We start from the raw sequence: 22,256 nt of genomic DNA, 5'->3' as shown, positions 1-22,256 counted from the left end.
ATAGACTAATTTTAATTGGGACATCTTCTCGGTCTTAGAACTGTAAACTAGCAACTTACTAAATTCCCCCTTTTAAAAGCCATTCTATTTCTGGTATATTGCATTTCGACAGCTAGCAAACTAGAACACAGACATTGTGAATTTAAAAGATAAATAAGAACTTTTCTTTGCCCTTGATAAGCTCGTAGTGTAGATGGACAGATAAAAAACAAACTTTTTAAAATATTTTTATTGACAAGTCTTCACACGCATGCATTCCATACATGGTGTGCAATCAGTGGCTCTCGATATCATCACATAGTTGTGTATTCATCACTAGGATCACTTTGTAGAACATTTGCAACACTTCAGAAGAAATAAAAAGAAAAAACTCATAGGTACCATACCTCTCACCCCATCCTCTCACTGACCACTAGTATTTCCACTTACCTAATTTATTTTACCCCTTATCCTTCCTATTATTTATTGATTTTTTATCCATATTTTTTTTACTCATTTGTCCATACCATGGATAAAGGAGCATCAGACACAAGGTTTTCACAGTCACACTGTAAACATTATATCTTTATATAATCATCTTCAAGAATCAAGGCTACTGGAACACAGCTCAACAGTTTCAGGTACTTCCCTCAAGCCACCCCAATACACCATAAACTAAAAAGGGATATATAAATAATGCATAAGAATAACCTCTTGTCACTGTTTGAAATCTCTCAGCCCCTGAAACTCTATTTTGTCTCATTTCTCTCTTGCCCTTTTTTGGTCAAGAAGGTTTTCTCAATCCCTTGATTCTGGGTTCTGATTCATCCCAGGAGTTCTGCCCCATGTTACCAGAGGGATTTACACCCCTGGGAGTCATGTCCCATGCAGGGGAGACAGCAATGAGTTCACCTTCCAACTTGGCTTAGAGAGAGAAAACACGTCTGAGCAACAAAAGAAGTTCTCTGGAGGTGACTTTAAGGCTAGTATTACTTTGGGATTTATTGGGGCATCACACTAACCTGGACAAACCAACAAGATCTCACACCCTATTCAAGATTCCATGTACATGGAAGAATTTCTGATATTCTTGCAAGCAGTGGGGACGATCAAACCAAACATTTAGCTTCTCTCTTCCATTCTGAAAGAGTTAAGACAATCAAAACACAAGCTTAAGAGGGGTAGTATAATTTAAGGCCAAAATGGTGGCTCTCAATGTAGATGGGAGGATGGGATGGAACTGGACAGCCAAGAGGGATGTAAGGAGATGGAATTTTCCATCTCCAAGAGACACTATCATTCCAGTGGCTCCACAGTTCTCTAGCTCAGCAGGAACTCTGATTATTATGTCAGGTGCATTCATTCTCAAATATCATGAGCATAAACATAAATTTAAATCTCAAATATAGATTAATTTCCAACTACTCATCTTCCGATCACCAGACTTTTCCTTTCTCTCCTTTCTCATAATTTTCAGCTCACAAAATCCAGCCTCTAGCACTCTTCGTCCTGCATTTTCTTCTTCTCTTTGCACTTCATTTTCCAACCTATTCCAAGGTACATAGGCCTCTCACTTTTGCCTGACTATGTCTTAAGCTGGCCCTACTATCTGGGAATTGGTCCTGCTACTCTCTCTTGGTCCCCCTTTTTATCTAGATGCCCTTCTCTCCTCACAATCCAGGATATGCTGGGTGACACCTAATCAGTGCCCCTACCAGACAGATGTGCCTTCGTTTCGGCAACAAGGAATCAAACCAAAGTTAGAAATCAGTGAAAGTTAGGTAACTGACTATCAACAGCATAAACAAAATGCAAAGGAAAACCCAATGTTGAATGATTTATCTTAATTATCTCTACCACTATTCCTCAATATCATTAGATTTATTCATGATCTATGGCTTCCTAGGGTAAATAAGAGTGGTGGTACTGTTGGGTGCCTTTTACTAGTTCTGTGCGCTTAACCCCCTAGCTTCCGCTTGCTTTTCTGCTAACAGCTAGCCCCTGCCATGTTCAGAGGGTTGCCTTTAGACATTAGAGACACCTTGCCCGTGCAGAGAGCTGGAAGTTACCTGGATGTTCTACACCTGCCCCCATGACTCAAAGCCAATGAATGATTAGTGTAGGATGTCCTTGTCTCCAGCAGGGATAGTATCTTGGATATAATTTATAATCTGGAGATTTCAATGGGATCACATTAAGTTTGGACCTTTCACCTAAAATCACACCTTATTCATTTCTTCCCCTAGCCCATCCTACATCCCCCATGAGCTTACTGTTCTCTCCTGGGAACACCATCTTACTAAAATCACTTGTACTGAAATCCATAGTCTCAGGTCTTCTTCTTGGAGAACCCACACTAAAAGGATAAGAAAATTTCACTCGTGCTACCAAACATCAAATTGTTGAAAGGGATTATCTCTAGGGGATGAGATTCTGGAAGGATTTTCATTTTTCTCCTAACACTTTTTCTCTATATACCAAATTCTCTATAATGATTGTAAATTTGTTTTTGAAAAAAAAAAAAACAATATAAAAATGCTAGAAAAGATCTTTTTTAAAAAAAATAATCACTCGTGAAAGGTTCTCTTTTTTAATAAAAAGCACTTGCTCTGACTGCTGATTAAATCAATCAACAATTCTAATCAACCTTTAACATACTTAATGAGTACAATTATAGCTACTAATGTTTAAACACACACTTTTGCATAAATTTGAAAATAATATAAAATGTGATTACAGAGGCATAAGTGCCACCAAATTCATTTAGTCCAGCCACATAATTAGGCACAAAACCCTTTTAAACTTAATTTTGAAAATTGTCTCTAGTAAGAAGCAAACGATGATGAAAATTTTTAAATCCTCCTGATCGTGATATGACATTTTACGACCCACTAGAGCTCTGCATTGGTGGAAAAATACAGTTCTTCTATTCTTTCTCACTTAGAGTGACTATCTTTGTCACTGGGCAAATATAAACAGTTTAAGGTCCTTACAATCACTATGCTTCAACTGAATTTCTAAGAACATTTAAAACCCACATTTTCAAGTCTATTTCAAACCTATTGCCAACCTAAAGAAATGCTGCAGAGCAGCAATAATTGGGCAAAATTAAGCAAGACTTCCAGGAGTTTATTCATCTTGGTTTTTAAAAACCAACAATGTTAACCTCTGGAAACACCTGGTGAAAACATTTGATACAAAATTTTGTTTCTTGTCTAATTACTGTTGCGGAAGCGTTCCAATCATTCCAGGAAAATAAGAATGGACAAGATTCCCCAGGCAACTTTTTGCCAACTGCGGATCCTCATATGAACCACAAAATACAGGAAATTATTTGCATAATTGTTTTCCCAATTCTCCCAAAGATAATGTATACATAGTACCATTTTAAGTGCTTAGGAGAGAAGTTAATTCATTACACGAAACAGATACCAAGGGCGTTACACATAACTCTTGAGAAAGGCTTCTCGGAAGAGACCTGAGTCCTCTCATCCAATATCCAATACTCCCTCTCCTTCCTGACCACATCCATGTGTGCGTCTCAAAGTTCTTCTGTGGTCTTCTATAAACGCTCTCCTTTATCAAAGGAATCAATGGGCCACAGCCCGACCAATTTGGTTTTCTCAGATAGACTAAAAAGTGATCATTCAATTCTTCTGATTATATCCTTGCAAAATTCTGAAATGAAACCTATTACCCAAGCAGTCTAACACTGTCAGGAGTAGCAGCAGGGAGACAGAAAGTGGAGGCTGTGGGTCTGACCACACAGGTTCAGATCCCAGCTCACTCACTTCTTGCTCTGTGCTCTTGACCTTCTGTGCCTCAGTTTCCTCATCTGTAATACTGACATAAATAATAGTATCTACCTCATAGGGTTATTAGGAAGATTAAATGAGATGACATATTTTAAATGCTTTAAATAGTGCCTGAAAATAGTGAGTGCTCAAGAAATGTTAGCTATTATTGTCAACGACTTTTCTCCCCATACACCAAGTAACTATTAACCAAGTAACCGTAGAAACAATGAACAAATGAAAGAACTAATAACTTTTAAAAAGAGAATTAAATTATTCACACACATATACAAATTACTTGTGCAAAAAGAATAACCTGTGTGCCCCAGTTTCTTTCCAAATCATAAAATCAAAAAAAAAAAAAAACAGCAACAGATGAATCTAAGTAAGGATCACCAATGATGTGCCAGTAACAGTGGTGGGTGCTAGTCACAAAGCTGGCATTTAAATCCATATCCATATTCTCTGAAGGTCTCATGGCGTGTTTACCTCAAACCTCTTGGTTAACAGACAACTGAGGCATAATACCCCTGCCAGAGTCACCTGCTGCATCTACTCAAAATGCAAAGGGAGATGCTGGTTGGAAGTAACAGATACACAGCTGGTACAGGGATGATCAGTGGAGGGGGCAAAATAGCCTTTAGTCATCCCAGCTTTCCCTGGGGTCAAAGAAAAAAAGCAAGGGTTTTAGAATCTGAATCCTTCTCCCTCCCCTCGAAGTCAAACTGCTTAGAGAGCATGACATTTGTCTTCAGTTCAATAGGAAGGTGTCTTGTGGCTATGTGGGGCAAGACTAACTACCGTGTATCAAGGATGTACTTTTTGTCAAATACTGCACTAAGTTCTTCATGGTGCTTTGTCTCATTGACTTCTCCCAATAGCCCTCTGAGGGGTGCCAGCCCCACCTTATGGACTATCCCACCTGCTCCCACGTGCCCAGGCCTGAAAGCTTGTCTTGTTGGTTCAAGAAGGTTAAGCCCTCACTGTCACACCACCGTTGCCTCCACCACAAAGGAGCCCCTATGCACGGCACCCACTTGCATAAGGAGACCAGGCAATTGCAACCCACCTGAACCCATGGACACTCTGGCACTCTCAATGTCGACCCAGAGGGAGGGAATGGGTGACACAATCTGGAAGTTTAGGAGAGTTAATCCCTGGGGCAGACTATGGCTGAAGAGAGATAGGAGCCAGGAAGAAGCCTTTCCTCCAGCCGTGGTTTATTCTGAGACATAGTGGTTCATGCAGTCTCTCTGGTGATGTCCCACGAAACCAGCTCTGTTTGGGCATGGAGCCGCAGCTGCTCTGTAATGCACCACCCTGTATTTCTCTCACTCTTTTCCTGCCTCACTTCCCTCTGTCCCTCACTCTTGCCCCCTAAGGACTGTGCTTCCCACTGCCACCACCAAGAAAGAAAGAAATAAAGCATCACCACAAAAGTATCAGGCTCTGTTATTTAGGGAACCTGGATTAGACAGGCAAGCAGCATGATTATTTTGCCCAAATGCTGGGCAGCTAATGTTGGACAGCAGTGAGGTGTTTGGCTAAGCTGCTAAGCACAGAGCACTGGGGCAAACATGCTCGTGTTGCAGTCTGCCTCATCCACTGTTCTTCTAGGAATCATGGTTATGCTGGTTTGAAAGTACCCTAGAAAAGCCATGTTTCAATCCTAATCCTATTTTGTAAAGGCAGCCATTTCTTCTAATCCCTATTCAGTATGTTTGAAACTGTAATTAGATCATCTCCCTGGAGATGTGATTCAATCAAGAGGTGTTGTTAAGGTGGATTGGAGGAAGATATATCTCCACCCATTCGGGTGGGTCTTGGTTAGTTTACTGGAGTCCTATAAAAGATGAAACATTTTGGATAATGAAGAGAGATTCAGAGAGAGCAGAGAAGAACAACGTAGCCACAAGAAGCAGAGTCCACCCAGCCAGCAACCTTTGGAGATGAAGAAGGAAAACCCCTCCTGGGAACTTCATGAAACAGGAAGCCAGGAGAGAAAGCTAGCAGATGATGCCATATTCTCTACATGCCTTTCCAGATGAGAGAGAAACCCTTTGTTCACCATGTGCATTCTCACTTGACAGAGAAACCCTGAACTTCATCAGTCTTCTTGAATCAAGGTATCTTTTACTGGATGCCTTAGATTGGACATTTCTACAGACTCACTTTAATTGGGACATTTCCATGGCCTAAAAACTGTTAACTTGCAACTTATTAAATTCCCCTTTTTAAAAGCCATTCCATTTCTGGTAATATTGCATTCTGGCAGCTAGCAAACTAGAACAACCTCTGATGTCATTCCTTACTTTGCAGTGGGCAAGGTGGGGGAAGAAAAAACATCATGCAAGCAGAAGTAAAAACCCTCACTTTGACTTCCTAATCAACTGATATTCTCCAATTCAGTTCCTTACTGAATCACATGGAGGAAAAGAACACAAGATTCTCTGAACTTGAGTAACAAATGCAGGTCCACCTGACTGCAGATCTTGAGCTTTTAACCACAATGCTTCACTGTAAGAGAAACTGGGTTCACCATCTTCTCCATAGGACAGAAGTAAGGCCACAGGGTGGAAGTTTCAGGGACGCAGATTTTTACCCAATTAAAGGAATTACCTGATTACTAATATTTTCCAGTCATCGAATGAACTCCTTTGGTTTGTAAATTTCCCATCACAGTATGGGAGGAGGAAATGCTGAAGGATGAGGAAATGGTAAAGGATGAGGGTGGTTTGAGGTGGAAAAGTTTAACACAAATACCACTGGTAGTTGGTCTCCAAAGATGCCTCCGTGCCCCTCCAACAGTGCAGGAGAACCATACCTTCTGGTTTTCATGCCTCGGTATCATTCCCCTCTAAGGCTGAATCTGGACTGGCCTATCTAATCAATACAATGTGGACGAAGTGATACTACATGACTTCTAAGACTAGGTTGTAAGAAGGCTTGGAGCAACGACCTTGGCTTCTTGGAGTGCTTACCAGACCCCAGGTAAGAAATCCAACCATACTGAGACCAACATGCTATGAGAAAGTCCAAGCTAGCCATGATGAGAGGGTGAAGAAAAGGGAAGAAAGAGAGAGAGAAAAGGAGAGAGGCACCACTCTTCTAGACATCCTAATGGAGATTCCAGACATGTGAATAAAGAAGCCATTTGCACATCCAGCCCAGGTGAGTCTTCAAAGGATTTAGTTCAAGCAGCCATCAGACTGCACTGCATATTGGGCACCAGGTGAGAACCACCCAACTGAGCCCAGTTAACTCAGACAAGCATGACAGATAATAATTAAATATTGTTTTAAACCCCTGAGTTTTAAGGTGTTTGCTTCACAGTAATTGATCCTTCTCAAATGTTAATGTATCTAAAACTCGCCCTGTTTCCTCTCCATTCTCTCCCCACCCACCAAACTGCTCCTCTTCCTGCATCAGCACAATGCAACATCATTATCTAATAAGAAGAGTAGTTACCACTTCTGGGTGACTCATTATCCAGTTTCCCTTCCTATGAGTAGCACAGTTTCTTTTTCGAGAAAGGTTTCTCCATTGAACGCAATCTTAATGTGATGATAATTCCAAGTGCCTGTCTCACTCTACAGAGGCTAAAGCACCCAAATGCTTCCATTCGCTACCCTTCTCTACCCTGAATAACCATGGGTTGGACACACGACCGAGGTTATGCCAATCATATGACCTCTCCACAGATTTCAAATTTCTTATAACTGACTCAAGGACAGTAGAAATGGTTGGCAGTCCTTCATCACAGCAGAGATGTGTCTGCCAGGCTCTTCTCCCTACTATACCACGGCTTGGCTCCTGCTTCCTAATATCTAGAACTCTCTGGTTCTTGCCTAGTTCTAAGCCTGTCCTCAGGCCCTTCAAGGATTCTGTGAAATCCCAACTATGCTTCCAATAAAACCATTTTTGCCTAAGTTCACCAGAGAAAGTTTCTGTTGCTTACAACCAAAAATACAAACAGGTACTGCTGTCACTACACCAGTAACCTGGACATCATCTGAGCTCCTCCTTCTCATCACAATATCCTCCCCCAAGCCCAATCACTCATCAAGTCCTTCCATTCTGTTTTCTAAATAGTTCTCAAATCTCTTCTATCCACATCCCCACTGTCATTGCCTTATGTCAGGACTTCATAATTTCTTACCTAAATTATTAATATTAACTGCCAGCCTCTCATCCAGTGCTTTTCCAATCATTCCCTTACTGCAATCATAATGATCTTTGAAAATGCAAAGTTGATCATGACTCACACACCCCCACCATGAATGGGTTCCTTCAATGGAACCATCTTCATTAAGATTAAGCCCAAATTATGTCCTATCTCAGCTGTCTTGTCTATCTTTCCAGCTTCATTTCTAACCTTTCCAAAACATACAGTCTTCAACTACACCCAAACCAAATTCTTTACAGTTCTCTAAATAAGACCAGTCTCATATTAATTGTTAGCTTGCTTTCCCCTCGCACCTTTCTGTATAGTTATTTTCAAGGCCAACTGATAGACAGCTGACCACGGAGCTAGCCACACAATAGCAGGAGCTGGATCTTTCCCCCATCCTGGACTCGAGCCCACTAATAAGATTCCTGCTCCTCAAAACCCCACCCACAGAAAGCAACTTGGCTCCAGGCCAATACATCCCACTCAGAAACCCTATCTAATTCCCACATATTTGTTCAGTCCCCAAAAGTAATGTAGGTTATAAGCTTAAAACTTACTCGGCATTCCTGACAGCTCTTGGTTAAAATCCGCCGGCCTTCTGCAAGGACTTTTCCTCCATAGATACATTTTGCTATAATAAAACAGAAAAAATGGATCAAACATCATGATATGGAACAAAATGACATCAGAGGTGCCTTCCACCTCCAGTAGATTTCACAGAAGCATGGATTCTCTGATCATAAATAACATAAAATTTTTCTGCCTAGAGTAAAATATAGGATTAATGTGGGGAATAACTCTTGAATCACCCACTCAAGTTGTCATCTTGATTGTATTCACTATGAGTCCTTCATACCATGGGAATACAATTAATTCAATGCTGCAGTCCCCCAACTAAATTAGAGAATTAACTGGTGTGGTTTGAGTAATGAGTTAAAAAAGAATAGCTGCCATGCAGTACAATTGCAGAAGCTTCAATTCAGATGCACCAGCCATAAAACGAATGGCTATAATAAAAGGGGACTCACATATGTTCCGTTCATCAGAACTACAGCTGCAATGGAAAAAGATCTCGTTTTTCAACTTGGGAACATGGGACCTGAGTAGTCTTAGTCTATATGTACCTGAGAAGCTTAGAGACAACTGAGAAATAAAAGCCAAGTCAGTAAAGCTGTAGATCAATGAGTTCAAGAGACTGCCTTTGGAAAGGGCAGCTTAACAGGCTGAGCGAGTGGAGGTAGACCTTGTAGACAAGTTTAAAGAGAAGCATAAATGCAGCTCTCACTATTCAATTTAGATTCCACTGGAACTCAGTCCTTGACTCAACTTGCTGACCCACTTTTAATCAAGCACTTAAGCATGTCAATTTGAAATGACCCTAATGTGACTCCACCAAATTCTCCAGCCATATCAGCAGGAACAAGTAATCAAAGCTTTGATTGTTTCCTATCCTATCCAGATGAGGACTCTTCTAACCCTAGCTCTCAGGAGAAGCAGAAGTGAAGCTATGCAATCTAAGAGCTCTCAACCACTAACTCACTGTTGCTCTTATGAAAACCACCTCACTTCCTTCATTTCTCAGAGCCTCCATTCCTTTAACCATTAGAAATGTGCTGATTAAATTTGATAGTTTCCTAGTCATACAATATTTAGATTCTAGAGCCTTGGAATGTTCAAATTCATAGGGACCTTAGCAATCAGCTGGTCCAACCCCTTACTTTTAGCCACATCAGAGAAATGCTCAGAGATCCTGGTTTGCTTATTTTCAGACTCCTATACTGGATGCTGTGGTGCACCACCCACATACCCCTCCATGACCAAAGGATGCATTTCTTCAACTGTCGGAAGAGATGGTAACTAACAGCTCTCAGCTGAGCTAACTCTAGGACTTGCCCTTGGCTAAAGAGAGCTGCTTTACCCGAGGTCAATCTGGAGCAGTTCACATTCAGTGATTGATTGATGAAGGGAGTACAAAGTCCTGGCCACTGTGTACCAACTGAGGACAACTCTGAAAAGCTATTTTAGCTCCAGAGCTCGTTGTAGGAATGGCGGAGGTATCTGTCGCAATTGCACTGCAGTTCAACTTTTCCCCTTCCTAGTCCTATTTCCTTCACTGTCCACCCTTCCCAGAGGAATTAATCCTGCATCACTCCCTAATAAAGTGCATGAAACTTTCCCTCTCAGAGACTGCTTGTCCACAGAACTTACAACCCCACATTCCACCGAAACCTGTTCTACTCTAGCACTATCCTTTCAGGGAATGGCCCCAGCATGCACCCAGGCACCCACAGCAAGATACCCTGGCATCTTTCTAACTTCTCCCTCTTATTCAATCCCATGTCACATCCATGCCCAAATCTTATCAATGCTCCTTCTGTAAGTTTCTTTCAAGTCAACCCACTTTTCTCTATCCTCCCTGATCTACTCCACCTGACACTATCTTTGTGCAGGCCATCAACATCCTTTTCCTTTCTTACTGCCAGAACTTCCTAGTTCTAGCCTATATCCTATTTGTAGCCTCAGTCTTCTCCATTACTTCCTTGTACAACAGGCAGACATGTTTTAAGTGCTTAAAATCATTCAGTCTCTTCTACACATAGAACAAAGTCCAAATTCCTTAATTTGGCATGTAAGTCATTCATCTCGTTCCTCCTTATCTCTCAAGCTTCATATCTCACCAATCCCTGAGCTCTCCTTACTCCCAAAATACCTCCACCTGCTTCAGCCAAGCTTTCTCACTCATTTCAAGGATTTGCACATACTATTTTCTTCACAAGAACACTCAGCCCTATCTATCTTCCACTGGCAACGTACCAACCTATATACCCATCAGTTTTCACTTAGGCCTGACTTCCTTCAGGAAGCTGTTCTTGACTTCTAACACTGGCTAGTTGCTTTCACTTGGTTCTTGCTTTGTACTCTGAACCTAGCCCTAACAGAGCATATATCACTTTGCATCTTAATTATCCATTGATTAAAATATCTCCCCTACTAATTATAACTTCCATAAGGGCAGGAAACATGTCTACTTATAATTTTATCTCCAACCCCAAGCCCAGTGCCTTACTATTAGTAAGTAACATTAAATAGTCCTTGAATTAATTAACCTTTGGTAGGTAGCAAAAGCTAGTCAAATTTCCTGATTTTAGAGTTCTTCCTGCTATTCAATGCAATTTCAAATGTTAAAAGCAGTTACAAAGGGTTTCAGAGCAAAAACAAGAAAAACAGTGGAGAGTCAATACAATTTTCTGAGTAGACCCTTTTTCATTGAAAATAAATAAAGAAAACCCTACCCATGATTATGCATTATGCCTCAGTTTTCTAGGTAATTCAGTTGCTCATGACTCGCTGGTCCTAATGATGATGTGGATTCCCCAATTTACTTGCATGGGAAGACCACACCTCCAAGGTCTGGGATTCCTGTGCAATAAACTCCCATATTCCCAAACACAGCTGCTGCCAACTTGGCAAGGCTTGCTCCAGAGTAACAGTGCTGCTAAATGTGCTGCCATCAGATCTGCCATCTGCTCCGTAGCCCAGGCTGGGAAGTAAAAAAAAAAGACATTTCTTTTCCTCCTTTGCCCCCTGCCATCCCCACAATAGTATTAGATACACTTGCTTCCCTATCTTAAGATATTTGCCTGATTCATCTCTTCCTCTGTGGCAGTCTCATCCCAAAACTATCTGGAAAAAAGTCAACTCTTATTATTTACATTCATAACCATACACAGGTATATACCCATCCCTGAAATGCACCAGTCTAGCATAAAAATGAAATGTCCATTGAACTTGCATCCTCATATAGAGGGTACTTTAGGGGCTGGTGAATGATATCAACATGTCACTGCACACTTTGGCCATTTGTAGCTTTGGCAATGGTGCAGAATGTATTTACAATGATGACGTCAAGTGTCAATGAGATTATTTCACGACAGCTTTTGGAATTACGACTGGAGGTGCAAGAATTTTCCCGGCTTTGTCATACACAACCCCTCCTTCTCTGCCACTGCCCTGCACTGTCTAATATCAGTCCTCATTATCCAAACTCTTGACCTACAGCCAGAAGGGTTAGTTTTGATGTCTGAGGAAACTCAAGCATAGAGCCAGTCAGGCTCCAGTGCCTCTGACTGGGGCATCTGGGACCACATTCCAACAGCTTTCCGTGTGCGCAGAAATATAAACGGACACCTGAAGACCTTCATATCATACTAGGGACGTGCAAACCAGAATATTTCACAGTGTCCAACCATGAAATTAAAACCTGGCACCAAATATTCTCCACGATGTCAGAAACTGAAACCTGGCACCAAATATTCTCCATGATGTCAGAAACAAATTGTACTGGGGATTTAGAGAAATAGTTACACGGTTGTATCTTTTCACACCCACAGACATCTGACCCTTCAAATTCCATCCTGACTTCTATAGCACAATGATTAGACACTTTTGTCATTTAGGTGCATACTGAATAAACAATTGGCAGGTTCAGCTTGAGGGCCCTGTCAGATGTGGGCTTAAGGTCACTCTGTCTTTATTTAAATCTTTGCACCCTACACACACCCCAGCATTCCCTTGGCACTCAGCAACTTAGAATATCAAAATCAGCACATGGTATTACATTTTAAAGGAGAGTGGCAGACGGAGCTAGAGACCTGCAGCTATGAAAGTTAGCATTACCCCATAAAGCAACTGTCAAAAAAAGAAAAAAAAAAGCTGAAAAAGATATTCAACTTCAATTAGAGATATGAATGAAGCTGATCTAGTTAGGATTAAGGTAAATCAGACCAAAAGGTAAAAGATGATACTGGATGTGTTTTAAAACTTCTACTTCTGTGTGAAACCAAAGGAAGAGATGTTGTTTTGGTGCAAAATTTATATTTTCTGTAGCACATTATCTAGTTTAACTGGTATGGTCAGTTTATTCAAACACAATAACTACATGGAACATTGAATAGGGAATAAGATCTTGTTGGTTTGTACAGATTGGTGTGATGCCCCTGATATATCCCAGAGTAACCTGGGAAGAAAATTAAAAAGTATTTGTCAAGTCTCTTTGAGGGAGTGGGGGAAAAAAGTGGAAATATTAAATTTCCCCACTTGGGGAATTCCTGATATTCTCACAAGTACTGGGGACTAGATATTAGGGCTTACCTTTATGAAACTTATTCCTGCAAAGGAGAAGCTAAGCCTACTTAAAATCAGACCTAAGAGTCACCCCCCAGAGAACCTTCTTTGTTGCTCAGATGTGACCTCTCTCTCTCAGCCATCTCTCACTTCCCTCCTCCCCTACATGGGACAACTCCCAGGGGTATAAATCTCCCTGGCAATGTGGGACATGCTTCCAGGGATGAGCCTTGACCTGGAACCATGGGATTGAGAAAGCCTTCTTGACCAAAAGGGGGACGAGAAATGAAACAAAATAAAGTTTCAGTGGCTGAGAGATTTCAAATAAAGTAAAGAGGTCATCCTGGAGGTTATTTTCTTATGCATATCATATATATATATATAAGGGATATATATATATCCCTTTTTAGTTTTTAGTATATTAGAATAACTAGAAGGAAATACCTGAAACTGTCAAACTGTAATCCAATAGCCTTGATTCTTGAAGATGACTGCATAATTGTCTAGCTTTCACAGTGTGCCTGTGTGATTGTGAAAACCTTGTGACTGATACTCCCTTTATCCAATGTATGTGCAGATAAGTAAAAAAATAAAGAAAATAAGTAAATAATAGGATGGATAAGGAGTATGGGATGTTTTGGGTGTTCTTTTTTTATTCTTATTCTTATTTTTATTTTTGGAGTAATGAAAATGTTCAAAAATTGATCGTGGTGATGAATGCACGACAGTACGATGATATTGTGAACCACAGATTGTACAATTCGGATGATTATAAGGTACGTGATGATATCTCAATAAAACAGCATTTTCAGAAAAGGAGAGTGGTAGAGAAGAGGAGCTGAACACCCAAGGATTCTTCCTCCCTCAATGAGATAATTCACAGCCTTGGTTTCAGGTACCTCTGGGCAAGACACCTACATTAAAATGGATATCTGCAGCATCTCCAACCCAAACATGCCAGACAGAATGTATCACTCCCCAAACTACCTCCTCCACCTGCCTTATTTCTGTTAATCACACTAGGAGACTTCTAGAGGCTCCAAACCTAACACTCTGCCCCTGATGCATCTGTCTCTTGAAACAAATACTTATGGGGTAATCACCACGCACCAGGTCCTCTGGATATCACTCACACCCATTCCTACCTTTAGCTCTCACCAGGCAGCTTCTGCTTGCAGGCCCCCCCACCTCCACCTGGCACATGCCTAAACCCCCAGACCCAGCCCTTCTGACTCCAACTCTCCTGCCACTGTAGCCTTTCTAAAAGCCTTCTTTGACTATGCCATAACCTTGCTTTAAAGCCTTGCTTTTTGGTGGCAGAACTAATGCTGTGTTTACCTCCACCGTCTTATAAGTTCAATTTCCTCTGGCAATGCATTACCCTGCCCACCTGGGAGACTCCTTGTCATCGGTCAATTCCCTGCTCAGCTGTGACCTCTCGGTGACGTTTTCTTAACACATACACACTCACGTACGCTTGCAAATTTCTGATAAGGTCCATCACTCCCTTCTCTGTGCTACCTCCGTGTGTTTAAAATAGTGTTCATGTTACACAATACACTCCATCATGACCAAGAAGGTTCATTGTGTCTCTCTGCAGAGGACAGAATAGAGAAGTTAACAGTATTGGCTTGATGCCTGACTGCCTGGGTTTTAATTCTGGCTCTGCTAAGTCTGTGCAACTTGGAAAAGTTGCCTCACCTCCTTGTGCCTCAGGTCCCCACCTATAGAATGGGGATTATAATTCCTGGTCCATGCACTTCCCAAACGGACAAGCAAACAAACAAGTGACAAACCAAACCAAACACAAATTCAACAAATGGTGCTGCAATAAGGGGATACCCACATGGAAAGAAAAATGAAATGTGATCCCCGACATACAGCATACACAGAAAAAAAAAATGATCTTAAATTAAAATGGGGATTTCAGTATGGCCTATTTATTTAGGTTGTTGGAAGAATTAAATGAAATAATATAAATACAAGGGCTTAACACAGTGCCTGGCAGATGACAAATGAGCCCTATGTGCCAGCTGTTGTGTCAAGAGCTGGGCACAGAGCTCAGCACAGAGTGGGCCCCCAGTAATGATAACTGAATGAATTAAATTCAAAACGATCTCCATTATACAGCCCTAACCAACCTTTGCAGCTTTATTTCTACTTCTCACCTACACAGATCCTGTGTTAAAATCAAACTATCTCCCTTTCCCTGTGCCGCCTCTATCCCTTTGCAAATGCCATGCTTCACAGCTGAAAGATGCCCTCTCCATGTTCCTCCCTACCTCACATCTCTGGTAGTTAAAAATCTCTAGTTTAAAAAGCTCACCAAGTTTATTTTAATGCACAGGTCGGTATGTTCAACGCCTTGAATACAGCAGATGCCCAAGAGATATCTGAGGAATGAAACATTTCCTGGACCACTTCATGGACCGTCATGCCCACAGATAAGGAATTCTGAAAAACTCTTCTCAGGTTTTCCAGATGCCTCCCAAGAGGACAGATAAGGGAATATCCCAGTATGAGGACCTGTCCCCTCTACTCTGAAATTCCCCGGCTCTTGGAGACAACCTGAGTGTTTCGGCCTTTCGGTCAAAACAGGAGGCCAGAATACTTTTCAGGCAATGAACTGAGACAGGCACATTTAGAAGAAAATATTTCCTGTTTCCAAAAGGATGCCCTGATGTGTATAAGCTGTGGTTCCTGCGGCCAAATAAGTATGTGAACACTTAGTTAGTCAACAGACCAAACTGTTTGCTTTCATGATTGGTTCCTCTTGCCTAAGTGAGATCAATACTTGTCTTCAGAGTACACAGAATTACTGCCCCACACAAGGTCAGAGAGTAACTTGAAGATTTTACCTGAAAGGGTTAGCCAAAGCAAATATTCTCCACTCTTTCTGATGTGAAGATATGTGAAAACTTCTAGAAATCCCACTGACTAGTGTTAGAAGTATGCCTAACTAGTCTCATTTTCCTCAACTCGATCACTCCTCCACCCACCCCTGTCAACTTCTAGAAAGCTAGAAATATTCCCAAGTCTGTCACAATAGCCTTCTCCCATGAGCTGCTCCTGTCTGATGTCATTCCATTTATGATATGGCCCTTGTGAACCTTCTCTTTAACTTGAGAGTAAACATATCTGAAGCAAGGAGGGCTCTTTCATCACTCTTCCAGGCACCTACACTCAGTAACTGACAAATGCATGTGTCTATTAAAAACTAGTAAGAAATGAAAACTCTCTAGGCAGAGGTTCTCAACCTTTTCATACCAAAGCTGCCTTGCATCATTTTTTAAAGTTTTTTTCTTGCATAGTGTTCTTAATAATTTATTCCTTTTCCCATTTTGTTAAACCATAAACACATCCCACTACCAATGAGAGCTGCTGAGAATTATGCCTAGCAAACTGGCATTAATTCCAAACAAAGGCAAAAAACACATAGGTGTTTTTGTTTGCCTGTGCATCAACATCTTGGTAAGAAGTGTATTTAGTAACTTTCTGAAACATTTTTCAAAACCCTCAAACAAATTAGGAAAAGTAAAAATGAGTACCCACACTTTTAGTAAAGGACAATTTAACAATATGTATCAAGGGCCTGAAAATGTCGGCCCTTTGGTCCAGTAATTCCCCTCCAGAGAATTTTATCTTTAGGAAATATAAAATACAAAAATGTGTTTTCCATACAGAACATGTGATTGAAGAGTAATTTATAATATTGAAAAGTGGAAAGCAATCTAGATACTCAAGAATTAGGTAATGGTTAAGTGAGTTATGCAATAGCCAAACAAGAGAACATTATAAAGCCCATTACAGTGAAATGTATAGAGTTTTAATAAGCATGGTATAGCCTTCACAAAATAACCTGAACTATACACAAAATATGAATGAGAAAAAAGATAAATGAAAGCCACTAAAATTGTAAGAGTAATTGTTTCCAAAGTGCCGGTGTTATGGGTAATTTTTCCAACTTTATCTTTACCTTTTTCTGTGATTCATGCAATAAACACATTACTTTTATAATCAGAAAAAAAATCAAAAGGTTAAAACACAAACACAAAACAGCTGAAGGACCCATTTACACCCCTGTCCAAATAACTACCTCCTGTAAGCTGGAGACAACAGATTTTAAAAATCTCATATTTTTAACAATTTCTTGTGTCTAATAGTTTTATTTTTTATAAATCTCATATTTTAAACAAATGTCTAAGAGTATTCCAACTTATTCCTCTGTTGACCTTTATATAGATTATCAAAATCAGAAAAATGACCTGTACCTAAAAACCACTATCTTTCCCTTATGGATCAAACTTTAATCTCAACATCGGGCATTTCAGCTATGTTTATTGTCAGTCATGACTTCCAAAAGCCCTTGGAACAAAAATTGAAAAGTTCCTCTCTTTAAATCAATTTCCCCAGTACACCCTCCAGGGCAATGGATGTACTGCACCAACCATAAAAAGAAAGAACACTCCAAATTCCCTTTGAAAGAGTTCAACAAAGGCCCACACCAGCATGACCAGGCCAGGCAGCCCCACATGCACTGCCTTATGGAGGATGACAAGCTGCTCTTGAAAAAAAGCTTGATCAGAAGGCCTACTGATTTTGGTATATTGCTTTCAGTAAAAGGTGATCTTGAAAATCATCCATAGGATGCCACATTTCACACCTAAACTCTTCTTTTCTATATAAGACTATTTGGTTTAATGAAAAAACAGGCTCTCTGATTAGACAAAACTAGTTTAATAGCTCATGTCTCTGCCAATCACCAGCCTTATGACTTTGGTAAGTTGACCTGGGGCACACCAAACTACATGGGGCTTTGGAGTCACAATTTTACAGATGAACCCCTTCATTTACCAATTGTTGGACCCTAAACAAGTGACTCAATGCCTGTGAACATCAGCCCCTTCCATACATAATGGGAAGAAGATTATTTAGGGGTGATATGAGAATAGCCCAAGGAAAGTATCTACCATTTCACAGATGATCAGTGCATGGCAGTTCATCCTACACATTCATATCCCACATTGTGCTACGCATTGTTAATTCATCATGCATGACATCGACTGTTGGCACTTCACTTCATCAATGCTAATTAGCTGGGGCCTACAAAACAGAGGGAAAAATAAATCCCAAAGCACCCTCAGTCAGCACTTACGTCTGCAGACCTTACAGCACTGGCCGGCCATGTGCACAGGGAGGGAATCCGGGGAACAATTGAGAGGAGGACAGGACATCCTTCGGCATTCCACAGCGCCACTCTGAGAAAGGAAGGTCAGGGAAAGGAATCTCAGAAATGCCCTCGGAAAGCCCCAATGGGGAAGAAGCTCACAGCTCATCCCAGAAACCTCATCAGGGAAACAGAAGCAGTGTGGAAATTCTAGTCCACTCTTGGACACAAGAAAGTATTTTTTCTAGCCTGAATGAACCCGTGCCACCGCAATTACTTTTCTGATATACATCACTGGCTTCATCCCAACTGTCAATGCAGACTAAGTAGATTAGGCAGAAAACAAAAAGTCTATTCTTGCAAGAACATAAATAACACCTTTTGCAGACACTGTCAATCATTGTTGAGACTCTAACAATTCATTTTGTACTTTTGCCAACAAAAAATGGCATTCAGCAGATATTTATCAAGTAATTTCAACTGAACAGGGTTTCCATACTAATTCGGGTGTGGGGGTCTTGCAATTCTATGAATCCAATGATAGATACCCTGAAAAACTGAAAGAAAACGCCTAGAAAAGCAATTAAAACCCCCCATTTTAACTCATTCTAGGGGAGAAATATTCTGAATGAAGGTAACCACTAGTTTGTCTAAAACTCAGAGGAGTTCCTTCCTCCCTCTATACCTCAAACTCCAACTTACAAACAGTAAGTTTCTTAAAAATAATATTAAAATAAATGAGAGTGTGTTGTGATGGGAAGGCAGATTTTAATTTCCAAGTATTGATATAAGAAATGACACTTTTCCAGCATTCCTCCACAATTGGTTAGACTACCAGCAGGCACTTATCATAGGTAATACTTTTTAGAGTTAACAATATATATACAAGAACCAGGAATACACTCTACTAATAAACCTGCCCACTTAAAACAGTGTTTATTTTATTTCCTTATAAAGAGTCTTACTTTGCATGTGCAATTCCTGCAATGGTCACCATCAACCCAGGAGTCCTGGTCTCGATAGAGCAGTCTACCCACTTGACAGGTCTTCTCGCAGTGACAGTTCTCCAACTGACTGAGTCTTGTCTCTGCATAATTCAGCTGCAACAAGAATTACTGAGTGTAATAGCTGTAATTCAATTGTATTGTCTTAACAAAGCTAATAGCAATAATCCAAGCAGGAGGGGAAAAAAATGTTTAGAGCAACTTGCTGATTCTTAGCAGGACTTTTTCTTTTACACCAGGTAGAATCTATCTAAATTGAAGACATATTGCCTCTCATGGTCTAATGAACACCAAATGAGACACTAAATTGCATCTCAGGAACCTCATGAGTGTTCATAAATGTGTGTATTTTCAGCTCAAGCCCACATGGAATCACTCATAATAAATGTTCTCAAGGACTCATTACAATGTTTACAGGAGATCTAATCAGGAGCTCAGATGCACTAACATTTATCTCCCACCATCATCTACTTGTTCTTCATATACTAACCAGAATGTCATGGTTTACAAGCTAGAAAGTCACTGTTTTCTCTGTTATTAAAAATTCTGGGGAGCTAAGCCACAAAAAAGAAAAACTCATAGGAGGATACCATTTCTCCCCAGGTCAAGATCCCCCAAATAGAATGTCCAGGGATCCACTCTGGTGCTCAGATGAAGGTCAGGAGAGGCAATCAAACTCTCAAGTGAGATCAGAATTTTGTAAAAGAACGCTTTTCATTTCTCTAGGCTACTCAACTATTACCACTAATAATCTAATCTTACAGTCTGAATTGAATGGGGATATAAAGCTTGAATGTCCTCACAAGTAACCCCTTCAAGTGATTATCCAGCCTGTTAGCACATCTCCCGTAGTAGAACACATTATCTTCCAAGGACAGCTACATATCTGGTACCTCTAGGTATCTGAAATGTCTTTCTTGGTTTGAACTGCGCATTTTCTTTACCTTTTTCCTACTAGATTTCATTTTGTCTGGTAACCCATCTTGAACAAATCTAATCTCTTTTCAAAGATTTGAGGTTATCACATCATATGCTCTCTCCACCATGCCTGCCTTAGCCTACTCTTGACCAGGTTCAGGACCATCAGGTTCCTTTAATAGCTCTTTATGATCTGGTTCCCATTCTCTCTCCTGATCACTTTGCACACAGCCTATATCAGTGTCCTTTAAAAATACAGTGCAAAAACCTGAACACAGCATTCTTTGCATGATCTACCTATTATTACAGTCACATTAGCAAGAAATTCAACCCAGTAGTGATATTAGTCTTTTTTTCCTTTCTCCTTACTGACATGATTGAAAAGCAAATACTATGTCCTAGAAATTTAACAGTTTCTCTTTTCCCTCTCAATCATACTTATGCCTCCATGTCTTGACTAGTTTCCCCTCCAGGTGATCAACTCTATTGTTGGTCCAGCTAACACTATTTCAACCCAGTTGTTTAGATATAATGGTTGAAGTTGGGGAAGAATGATCCCCACCTTCTTTCTACATTAATTATGTTTCCATTCCATACATGTTCGTATCAATTACTCTAATCAATTACTCTTAATAGTGCTTTAATCTAGGAGGAGGATCCATACATAATTCTGATCTTATTTTGTCATGTATTTCACGTTTTTCCTGCAAGCTTTTAGAATTTCTGAGGAAGAAATAAAACAACGTACCCCTTTCTGCCTTTTGTGGATGGTACTGAGTGGATAGAGAAAAAGGAAATAGGATCTTAAATAAACCACATGCACCATAATCAGCCTCCAAAGAACTGAGAGTTGACTGTGCTGAAAATATTAGCCTATGACTGCTTCTAATAATCATGATCTTCCAAAATTCAGGTTTCTTTTAAAACTCCAGCTTAATGATAGAGTTTCTAGATTCTATGAAAATTATGCTCGTTAGGAATTCTTTAGAAAATAGATAAAATATAATCCTAAAAGTTTATGGAGGTCAAGTGACCAAAAGCATATAATAATTAGATAAAATTATTTCATTTCTATAGTCCCTATAATTTCAATTTTGGATAATAATTATTGTAGGATCTGGACTGAACAAAAAAGCATAGGAACAGATCTGTATCCTTCCTAAAAACAGGTTGGAAATATTTAGGAATAAATTTATCTAAGGATGTAAGGGACTTGTATGCTGAGAATTACAAATTACCACTGAAAGAAACGAAAGGTGTAAGTAAGTGGAAAAATATTCCTGGCTCAACAATTAGAAGACTTAACATCAGTAGGATGATCCAAAAGGATTTATAGATGTAAAACAACACCAATCAAAATTCCAACAGCCTTCTTCTGAGAAATGTAAAAGCTAATCATCCAATTCAGATGGAGGGAAAGAGACCCCAAATAGCCAAAACCATCTTGAAAAAGAGCAAAGTTGGGGAACTTACACTTCCTGAACTCAAAAACTTATTCCAAACCTACAGCAATCAAAATCATGAACTACCGGCACAAGGATAGGCACAGAGACCAGTGGAACAAAATTGAGAGCCCAGAAAACCCACACATCTATCGGCAAGTAATTTTTGACAAGAAAGTCAAGTCCATTCAATGGGGAAAAAAGCAGTCTGATTAACTAACAGTGCTAAAAAGAAAAAACTGGATATCCACATGTAAAATAATGAAAGTGGACCCCTACCTCACAACATATATAAAAATTCAAAATGAATGAACAAAAGAAATATAAGAGCTAAAATCATAAAACTTTTAGAAGAAAACAAAGGGAACTATCAGGACCTTGTATAAGGCAATTTATTCTTAGATTTTACACCAAACACATGAGCAACCAAAGAAAAAATAACCTGAACATCAAAATTAAAAGCTTTAATTCATCTAAAGACATTATCAAGAAAATGAAAAGACAACCAACAGAATGGGCAAAAATACTTGAAAACCATACATCTAATAAGGGCTTAATGTCCAGAATATTTACATATTCTTTATAGAACTCCTATAATTCAACTACAAAATGACAAACAACCCAATCAAAAAGTGGCCAAAGATTCTGAATAGACAT

At 39.9% G+C, this 22,256-nt stretch overlaps 1 protein-coding gene across 1 annotated transcript in view; it reads right to left on the bottom strand.

Moving 5' to 3' along the window:
• Positions 1-22,256, bottom strand: part of NELL1 (neural EGFL like 1) — an 884,414-nt gene that overhangs the window by 629,943 nt on the left and 232,215 nt on the right. Inside the window, exons 8-10 of the mRNA XM_077114226.1 lie at positions 19,201-19,335; positions 18,224-18,326; positions 8,502-8,575 (exon numbers count right to left, since the gene is read on the bottom strand). Coding sequence (XP_076970341.1) covers positions 8,502-8,575; positions 18,224-18,326; positions 19,201-19,335 — 312 coding nt within the window. The remainder of the gene's footprint in view (positions 1-8,501; positions 8,576-18,223; positions 18,327-19,200; positions 19,336-22,256) is intronic.

This window comes from Tamandua tetradactyla, chromosome 8 (assembly GCF_023851605.1).
Source record: "Tamandua tetradactyla isolate mTamTet1 chromosome 8, mTamTet1.pri, whole genome shotgun sequence".
NCBI lineage: Eukaryota > Metazoa > Chordata > Mammalia > Pilosa > Myrmecophagidae > Tamandua > Tamandua tetradactyla.
This window is presented reverse-complemented; position numbering and strand designations above follow the sequence as displayed.